The sequence below is a fragment of the Crinia signifera genome, chromosome 6 (assembly GCF_055691185.1).
Source record: "Crinia signifera chromosome 6, ASM5569118v1, whole genome shotgun sequence".
NCBI classification, from domain to species: domain Eukaryota; kingdom Metazoa; phylum Chordata; class Amphibia; order Anura; family Myobatrachidae; genus Crinia; species Crinia signifera.
This window is the reverse complement of record NC_139222.1, coordinates 9,560,317-9,571,013: the sequence shown is the minus strand read 5'-3', so window position 1 is coordinate 9,571,013 and position 10,697 is coordinate 9,560,317. Positions and strand designations below refer to the sequence as shown.

General features: G+C 48.5%; 1 protein-coding gene across 2 annotated transcripts in view; it reads left to right on the top strand.

The window, feature by feature from the left end:
• Positions 1-1,531: 1,531 nt before the first annotated feature.
• LOC146009947 (uncharacterized) overlaps positions 1,532-10,697 on the top strand; it is a 56,539-nt gene continuing 47,373 nt past the window's right edge. The window contains exons 1-4 of one of the 2 annotated variants that reach the window (XM_083150622.1): positions 1,532-1,758; positions 3,796-3,955; positions 9,608-9,684; positions 9,789-9,900. In XM_083150622.1, coding sequence (XP_083006748.1) covers positions 3,841-3,955; positions 9,608-9,684; positions 9,789-9,900 — 304 coding nt within the window. In that variant the 5' untranslated portion in view covers positions 1,532-1,758; positions 3,796-3,840. The remainder of the gene's footprint in view (positions 1,759-3,795; positions 3,956-9,607; positions 9,685-9,788; positions 9,901-10,697) is intronic. The other variant, XM_083150623.1, reaches the window with a different exon arrangement.

The following is a 10,697-nucleotide window of genomic DNA, read 5'->3' as shown; positions in this document are numbered from 1 at the left end:
GAGAACCCCCTTCAAACCATCACTTGGCCCAGCAAGAACAAACAAATCACCTCTCCCTCCTCCTCCCTCGGTCCATCTTGGTCGCGGCAAGAGTACGATACCCTTTGTTGGTACTGATCCATCATAAAGGCACACTAACCACAGAGCAATGAATGCAATCATTTTAAGATGGCCGCCGCTATTTATACTCTCAGAAAAAGAGACGACCCCCCACTCCTGTAATATCGACCCACTATTTCAAATTGGGAGGCAAAATAAGCTGAGCACATGTATAGTGTGTAAGTGTGTGCTCAATGACACATTTACTCTCAGACGCAATATCAGTATGTATCCCTTTAAAAGGGTTCAAGGCAAAAGTCCCACACCTGTATAGTGATCACAAGTCCATAGGTCAATGGTCTAGTATATCATGGACCATTGGGTGCAAATAAAAACACTTTGGGGTCGGTTCAGGCCCACTCAGACGGGCTGCAAATTCACAGCGCTGAGTGAGTCTTGGCTAATGTATTTGTTTTTTAAGGCCTGTGTCAATAAAGCTTTTCCATATAGGAAAGAAGTTTTTTTTTTTCTTATGAAGAGATGATTCAATCCAGTCCATTCTGAAGATGTTAAATAATTTAACATGGTTAATAATGGGGGGGCTGTTATCCGGACCACCTGTTGAATCCGCTAGGACTAAGTGCCCGATTCAGACCAGTTCGCTGTGCTGCGAGCCGTCTGTACAAAGGCAGCCAGCGAAGGCGATTGACACCCTGTTGCCGTTTGGGGGCGTAACCATGCGCTCTCTGGGAGTGCCTCAGCAAACATGCCCGTTAGGAGGAAAGGCCGCTGATGTCATCCGCGACCTCCTGAATGTTGATAATAGGATACGATTACATGAGCCAGGTTGTTGTAAATGTGTCGGCTGCACTACCTGCCGACACGTGATCACTACCAAATATTTCTTCCGTCCGCACAATGGAAAGAAATATACGATCAGACCTGCTTTGGCAGTCCTTTGGGCTTAGGTAGACACATACAATAGGTCGACATGGCTAAGGTCAAAAGGGTGGGAAGGTCGACACAAGCATTAGGTCGACATGAGCATTTCCGTTTTCATACCCTACCATCCAGTATGGCGATGTACGAGAATAAAATAGTGCGAGTGCAGTGATCCATGCGAGGGGACAAAAAAATTTGAAAAACTCAAGTCGACCTATTGACTGTCAACCATCCCAATTATTGTCGACCTTCCAACCCTGTCGACCATCAGGGCATATCTATATATATATATATATATATAATTTTAACAATTATTTAGCACCCAAATATATATATATATATATATATATAAATATATATATATAATATATATATATATATATATATATATATATATATATATATATATATGTATCTCGCCCAGAGTAAGAGCAGGGACTATTAACAGTCTGCACTGCCTGTACCCCCAGCACACTCCACCATGCCCCTCTGCTACAGAAGGACACTACTGCTGCTAAGGATCATGGGTAATGTAGTGCTCACACAGACACACACAGCATGTGACACGCGCAACTGCAGCTCTAGTTAAGTTGCCGGAGAGACCACAGAACACATCAGGTGGAACGCAAAACCCCGAAAGTTCTGTGGAACGCAAAACACCGGAAGGTCGGTGGACCGCACACATCGGATGTGGAAGCGCTAGACTGGAAGTACTGGTCCCGTCCAGCAGGAAGTGCTGTGTGCAGCGTCCTCCCGGTTACTGCCAGGTAGCAGCAGGTAATGTCCTGTGTGATCTCCCTTATACCGTATATCAGGGGCGGGCCAGCTGCTAGGGCACTACATATCCCAGCATTCCCTGCAGCAGGGTTGTAGTTAGGGCATGCTGGGATATGTAGTGCCCCAGGCTGTATATGGGGGTGTCAGGCAGTAAGTGCCCCCTGTGCTATACAGTGCCATTATACAGACTGGACTGGGGGCTCAGTCCCTGCAGCATGTCCCTGGTGGCAGCTGGCGGCTCCCTGCCCCCTAACTGTGTTGTCCAGGGGCCACCAGTGCACCACGGGGGCAGTCACCCCTTGACTCCTCCTATGGGTGTGGCCTGGTGAGCAGGTGAGATGGGGGTGTGTAATAGGGGAGAGATGAGAGACTGATGGCTGCCACTGATGTTCCAGAAGGAAGCTTTGTCTTCTTCACCCAATGTCTGGTTTGTGGTGACTGCCACAGTTATGCTGTAACGGATCGACCGGTAGTAGATAGATCATGTTAGGGTCCACCACCCTTTGTCAATCCCACTGAATTAGACGGCTAAAGACACCAGCGGTTATTTGGTGGGACCATGGTCGACATGTGCCAGAAGCGCGGCCCCACTACTACACCTGCGCACCCAGTAACCATCTATGGTCCAACCATCAGCCGGTGTCCTTGTGGTGGATGTCCCCAATCTGTAACCAGCATGTGGGACACCGGGGGATGTGACCGGAGAGGTGACTGCTGGGAATGGGACGTTATACAGTAACACCAGGGGATGTGACCGGAGAGGTGACTACTGGGAATGGGATGTTATACAGTAACACCGGGGGATGTGACCGGAGAGGTGACTGCTGGGAATGGGACGTTATACAGTAACACCGGGGGATGTGACCGGAGAGGTGACTGCTGGGAATGGGACGTTGTACAGTAACACCGGGGGATGTGACCGGAGAGGTGACTGCTGGGAATGGGACGTTATACAGTAACACCGGGGATGTGACAGGAGAGGTGACTGCTGGGAATGGGACGTTATACAGTAACACTGGGGGATGTGACAGGAGAGGTGACTGCTGGGAATGGGACGTTATACAGTAACACCGGGGGATGTGACAGGAGAGGTGACTGCTGGGAATGGGACGTTATAAAGTAACACCGGGGGATGTGACCGGAGAGGTGAATGCTGGGAATGGGACGTTATACAGTAACACCGGGGGATGTGACCGGAGAGGTGACTGCTGGGAATGGGACGTGGTACAGTAACACCGGGGATGTGACCGGAAAGGTGACTGCTGGGAATGGGACGTTGTACAGTAACACCTGGAGATGTGACCGGAGAGGGGACTGCTGGGAATGGGACGTTATACAGTAACAGCGGGGGATGTGACCGGAGAGGTGACTGCTGGGAATGGGACGTTGTACAGTAACACCGGGGGATGTGACCGGAGAGGTGACTGCTGGGAATGGGACATTATACAGTAACACCGGGGGATGTGGACGGAGAGGTGACTGCTGGGAATGGGACATTATACAGTAACACTGGGGGATGTGACCGGAGAGGTGACTGTTGGGAATGGGACATTATACAGTAACACCGGGGGATGTGGACGGAGAGGTGACTGCTGGGAATGGGACATTGTACAGTAACACCGGGGGATGTGACCGGAGAGGTGGCTGCTGGGAATGGGACATTGTACAGTAACACCGGGGGATGTGACCGGAGAGGTGACTGCTGGGAATGGGACGTTATACAATAAAACCGGGGATGTGACCGGAGAGGTGACTGCTGGGAATGGGACATTATACAGTAACACCGGGGGGCGTGACAGGAGAGGTGACTGATGGGAATGGGACGTTATACAGTAACACCGGGGATGTGACTGGAGAGGTGACTGCTGGGAATGGGACATTATACAGTAACACCGGGGGGCGTGACAGGAGAGGTGACTGATGGGAATGGGACGTTATACAGTAACACCGGGGGATGTGTCTGGGTGATGACTGTATCATTGTGTGTGTCAGGTTTCTATAAGGTGTGAGGATGTCACTGTCTATCTCTCCTTACAGGAGGGGAAGTATATAGAGGAACACAGGGGTCTGTATAAGGACGCGATGATGGAGAATCTGATTTATATTAAGGTAGAAGATATAAAAGAGGAAGAGGAGACGTATGTGATTGGTGATCAGCAGTGTAATGAGGAGGAAATCCCTACAGATATCAGCACAGGTACAGAGTCAAATATTCTCCTGGTTCTGTCACTGCGCTAATCTCTTAAACCGTCCCCTCCTCTGTCAGTACCACCAGATACAGCTGCCCAATGAGGGAGACCGGATTGATAAGTCTGTATTATACTACCTGCCCTGGGATGTAATTGAGTCCAGTTATGCGGAGACAGAATATGTATTTTGGATTAATTTTTAGGGAGCCACAAACTACAGGTGGCACTACAGTTACAGAGAGCTTTATGTACATACCTCTCAGCCTTCTGGTGTATGGGGGTGTGATTTATTTCTATCACCCAAACTTGAATCATTTTCTATGCTGATTACCGGCCCCTCACATCACTGGGTAAGAGGAGACTGTCATGTAGTGTAATGGAGAGAGCAGCTATGGGGCCAACTAGATACACAGCATCTGATAATCACATATATACCATGTCCTCAGTCACTGTGTGTCTCCTACAGATGGGTCCAGTAACAGGAATACACCAGAGAGATGTCCCCGTCCTCTGTATTCCCAGGATAATCACATATATACCATGTCCTCAGTCACTGGGTGTCTCCTACAGATGGGGCCAGTAACAGGAATACCCCAGAGAGAAGTCCCCGTCCTCTGTATTCCCAGGATAATCACATATATACCATGTACTCAGTCACTGTGTGTCTCCTACAGATGGGCCCAGTAACAGGAATACCCCAGAGAGATGTCCCCGTCCTCTGTATTCCCAGGATAATCACATATATACCATGTCCTCAGTCACTGTGTGTCTCCTACAGATGGGCCCAGTAACAGGAATACCCCAGAGAGATGTCCCCGTCCTCTGTATTCCCAGGATAATCACATATATACCATGTCCTCAGTCACTGCGTGTCTCCTACAGATGGGCCCAGTAACAGGAATACCCCAGAGAGATGTCCCCGTCCTCTGTATTCCCAGGATAATCACATATATACCATGTCCTCAGTCACTGTGTGTCTCCTACAGATGGTCCCAGTAACAGGAATACCCCAGAGAGATGTCCCCGTCCTCTGTATTCCCAGGATAATCACATATATACAATGTCCTCAGTCACTGCGTGTCTCCTACAGATGGGCCCAGTAACAGGAATACCCCAGAGAGATGTCCCCGTCCTCTGTATTCCCAGGATAATCACATATATACCATGTCCTCAGTCATTGTGTGTCTCCTACAGATGGGTCCAGTAACAGGAATACCCCATAGAGATGTCCCCGTCCTCTGTATTCCCAGGATAATCACATATATACCATGTCCTCAGTCACTTCGTGTCTCCTACAGATGGGCCCAGTAACAGAAATACCCCAGAGAGATGTCCCCATCATCTGTATTCCCAGGATAATCACATATATACAATGTCCTCAGTCACTGCGTGTCTCCTACAGATGGGGCCAGTAACAGGAATACCCCAGAGAGATGTCCCCGTCCTCTGTATTCCCAGGATAATCACATATATACAATGTACTCAGTCACTGCGTGTCTCCTACAGATGGGGCCAGTAACAGAGATACCACAGAAAGATGTCCCCGTCCTCTGTATTACCAGGATAATCACATATATACAATGTCCTCAGTCACTGTGTGTCTCCTACAGATGGGGCCAGTAACAGGAATACCCCAGAGAGATGTCCCCGTTCTCTGTATTCCCAGGATAATCACATATATACCATGTACTCAGTCACTGCGTGTCCCCTACAGATGGTCCAAGTAACAGGAATACCCCAGAGAGATGTCCCCGTCCTCTGTATTCCCAGGATAATCACATATATACCATGTCCTCAGTCACTGTGTGTCTCCTACAGATGGGCCAGTAACAGAAATACCCCAGACAGATGTCCCCGTCCTCTGTATTCCCAGGATAATCACATATATGTACAATGTACTCAGTCACTGTGTGTCTCCTACAGATGGGCCCAGTAACAGAGATACCCCAGAGAGATGTCCCCGTCCTCTGTATTCCCAGGATAATCACATATATACAATGTACTCAGTCACTGTGTGTCTCCTACAGATGGGCCCAGTAACAGGAATAACCCAGAAAGATGTCCCCGTCCTCTGTATTCCCAGGATAATCACATATATACCATGTCCTCAGTCACTGTGTGTCTCCTACAGATGGGCCCAGTAACAGGAATACCCCAGAAAGATGTCCCCGTCCTCTGTATTCCCAGGATAATCACATATATACCATGTCCTCAGTCACTGTGTGTCTCCTACAGATGGGGCCAGTAACAGGAATACCCCAGAGAGATGTCCCCGTCCTCTGTATTCCCAGGATAATCACATATATACCATGTCCTCAGTCACTGCGTGTCTCCTACAGATGGGGCCAGTAACAGAGATACCCCAGAGAGATGTCCCCGTCCTCTGTATTCCCAGGATAATCACATATATACAATGTACTCAGTCACTGTGTGTCTCCTACAGATGGGCCCAGTAACAGAGATACCTCAGAGAGATGTCCCCGTCCTCTGTATTCCCAGGATAATCACATATATACAATGTCCTCAGTCACTGTGTGTCTCCTACAGATGGGCCCAGTAACAGAGATACCCCAGAGAGATGTCCCCGTCCTCTGTATTCCCAGGATAATCACATATATACCATGTCCTCAGTCACTGCGTGTCTTCTACAGATGGGGCCAGTAACAGGAATACCCAAGAGAGATGTCCCCGTCCTCTGTATTCCCAGGATAATCACATATATACCATGTCCTAAGTCACTGCGTGTCTCCTACAGATGGGCCCAGTAACAGGAATACCCCAGAGAGATGTCCCCGTCCTCTGTATTCCCAGGATAATCACATATATACCATGTCCTCAGTCGCTGCGTGTCTCCTACAGATGGGGCCAGTAACAGGAATACCCCAGAGAGATGTCCCCGTCCTCTGTATTCCCAGGATAATCACATATATACAATGTCCTCAGTCACTGTGTGTCTCCTACAGATGGGCCCAGTAACAGGAATACCCCAAAGAGATGTCCCCGTCCTCTGTATTCCCAGGATAATCACATATATACAATGTCCTCAGTCACTGTGTGTCTCCTACAGATGGGGCCAGTAACAGGAATACCCCAGAGAGATGTCCCCGTCCTCTGTATTCCCAGGATAATCACATATATACAATGTCCTCAGTCACTGCGTGTCTCCTACAGATGGGCCCAGTAACAGGAATACCCCAGAGAGATGTCCCCGTCCTCTGTATTCCCAGGATAATCACATATATACAATGTCCTCAGTCACTGTGTGTCTCCTACAGATGGGGCCAGTAACAGGAATACCCCAGAGAGATGTCCCCGTCCTCTGTATTCCCAGGATAATCACATATATACCATGTCCTCGGTCACTGTGTGTCTCCTACAGATGGGGCCAGTAACAGGAATACCCCAGAGAGATGTCCCCGTTCTCTGTATTCCCAGGATAATCACATATATACCATGTACTCAGTCACTGCGTGTCCCCTACAGATGGTCCCAGTAACAGGAATACCCCAGAGAGATGTCCCCGTCCTCTGTATTCCCAGGATAATCACATATATACAATGTACTCAGTCACTGTGTGTCTCCTACAGATGGGCCCAGTAACAGGAATAACCCAGAAAGATGTCCCCGTCCTCTGTATTCCCAGGATAATCACATATATACCATGTCCTCAGTCACTGTGTGTCTCCTACAGATGGGCCCAGTAACAGGAATACCCCAGATAGATGTCCCCATCCTCTGTATTCCCAGGATAATCACATATATACAATGTCCTCAGTCACTGTGTGTCTCCTACAGATGGGGCCAGTAACAGGAATACCCCAGAGAGATGTCCCCGTCCTCTGTATTCCCAGGATAATCACACATATACCATGTCCTCAGTCACTGTGTGTCTCCTACAGATGGGGCCAGTAACAGAGATACCCCAGAGAGATGTCCCCGTCCTCTGTATTCCCAGGATAATCACATATATACCATGTCCTCAGTCACTGTGTGTCTCCTACAGATGGGCCCAGTAACAGAGATACCCCAGAGAGATGTCCCCGTCCTCTGTATTCCCAGGATAATCACATATATACCATGTCCTCAGTCACTGCGTGTCTCCTACAGATGGGGCCAGTAACAGGAATACCCAAGAGAGATGTCCCCGTCCTCTGTATTCCCAGGATAATCACATATATACAATGTCCTCAGTCACTGTGTGTCTCCTACAGATGGGCCCAGTAACAGAGATACCCCAGAGAGATGTCCCCGTCCTCTGTATTCCCAGGATAATAACATATATACCATGTCCTCAGTCACTGTGTGTCTCCTACAGATGGGCCCAGTAACAGGAATACCCCAGAGAGATGTCCCGTCCTCTGTATTCCCAGGATAATCACATATATACCATGTCCTCAGTCACTGTGTGTCTCCTACAGATGGGGCCAGTAACAGGAATACCCCAGAGAGATGTCCCCGTCCTCTGTATTCCCAGGATAATCACATATATACAATGTCCTCAGTCACTGCGTGTCTCCTACAGATGGGCCCAGTAACTGGAATACCCCAGAGAGATGTCCCCGTCCTCTGTATTCCCAGGATAATCACATATATACAATGTCCTCAGTCACTGCATGTCTCCTACAGATGGGGCCAGTAACAGGAATACCCCAGAGAGATGTCCCCGTCCTCTGTATTCCCAGGATAATCACATATATACAATGTCCTCAGTCACTGTGTGTCTCCTACAGATGGGCCCAGTAACAGGAATACCCCAGAGAGATGTCCCCGTCCTCTGTATTCCCAGGATAATCACATATACAATGTCCTCAGTCACTGTGTGTCTCCTACAGATGGGCCAGTAACAGGAATACCCCAGAGAGATGTCCCCGTCCTCTGTATTCCCAGGATAATCACATATATACAATGTCCTCAGTCACTGTGTGTCTCCTACAGATGGGCCCAGTAACAGGAATACCCCAGAGAGATGTCCCCGTCCTCTGTATTCCCAGGATAATCACATATATACAATGTCCTCAGTCACTGTGTGTCTCCTACAGATGGGCCCAGTAACAGGAATACCCCAGAGAGATGTCCCCGTCCTCTGTATTCCCAGGATAATCACATATACAATGTCCTCAGTCACTGTGTGTCTCCTACAGATGGGCCAGTAACAGGAATACCCCAGAGAGATGTCCCCGTCCTCTGTATTCCCAGGATAATCACATATATACAATGTCCTCAGTCACTGTGTGTCTCCTACAGATGGGCCCAGTAACAGGAATACCCCAGAGAGATGTCCCCGTCCTCTGTATTACCAGGATAATCACATATATACCATGTCCTCAGTCACTGTGTGTCTCCTACAGATGGGGCCAGTAACAGGAATACCCCAGAGAGATGTCCCCGTCCTCTGTATTACCAGGATAATCACATATATACCATGTCCTCAGTCACTGTGTGTCTCCTACAGATGGGCCCAGTAACAGGAATACCCCAGAGAGATGTCCCCGTCCTCTGTATTCCCAGGATAATCACATATATACCATGTCCTCAGTCACTGTGTGTCTCCTACAGATGGGCCCAGTAACAGGAATACCCCAGAGAGATGTCCCCGTCCTCTGTATTCCCAGGATAATCACATATATACAATGTCCTCAGTCACTGCGTGTCTCCTACAGATGGGCCCAGTAACAGGAATACCCCAGAGAGATGTCCCCGTCCTCTGTATTCCCAGGACCACACAGAGGAGAATCAGGTAGGTGGGATTAATGAGGGTCTCACAAAATAAAATCACTCTAAAAAATATATGATCTAAAAAAATATGATCTATGAATAATCTCTTTTATCTCAACTATTTAGTGTGAAGATATTACTGATATTAATGTAGTAATTATAAAAGAAGAAGATGAGATGTATGTGATGTGTGATCAGCAGTGTAAAGAGGAGGAAATCCCTACAGGTATCAGCACAGGTGAGTAATAATCACTAAGTACAGAGTCACATATTCTCCTTGTTCTGTCACTGCAGCAATCTCTTATCTCATACATCAGGAGCCATCAGCCCCTATTATACTCCTGCTCTCCCCTCACATCATGTCACTGTGTGTTACCAGCCCAGATATCTGACCAGTCTCCTCCCTACACTCTCTGGTGTATCTCATACATCAGGAGCCATCAGCCCCTATTATACTCCTGCTCCCCCCTCACATCATGTCACTGTGTGTTACCAGCCCAGAGATCTGACCAGTCTCCTCCTAACACTCTCTGGTGTATCTCATACATCAGGAGCCATCAGCCGCTATTATACTCCTGCTCTCCCCTCACATCGTGTCACTGTATGTTACCAGCCCAGAGATCTGACCAGTCTCCTCCCCGCACTCTCTGGTGTATCTCATACAGCAGCAGCCATCAGCCTCCAGTTATACTCCTGCTCTCCCCTCACATCATGCCACCGTGTGTTACCAGCCCAGAGATCTGACCAGTCTCCTCTCCGCACTCTCTTGTGTATCTCATATATCAGGAGCCATCAGCCCCTATTATACTCCTGCTCTCCCCCTCACATCATGTCACTGTGTGTTACCAGCCCAGAGATCTGACAATTCTCATCCACGCACTCTCTGGTGTATCTCGTACATCAGGAGCCATCAGCCCCCAGTTATACTCCTGCTCTCCCCTCACATCATGTCACTGTGTGTTACCAGCCCAGAGATCTGACCAGTCTCCTCCCCACACTCTCTGGTGTATCTCATACATCAGGAGCCATCAGCCC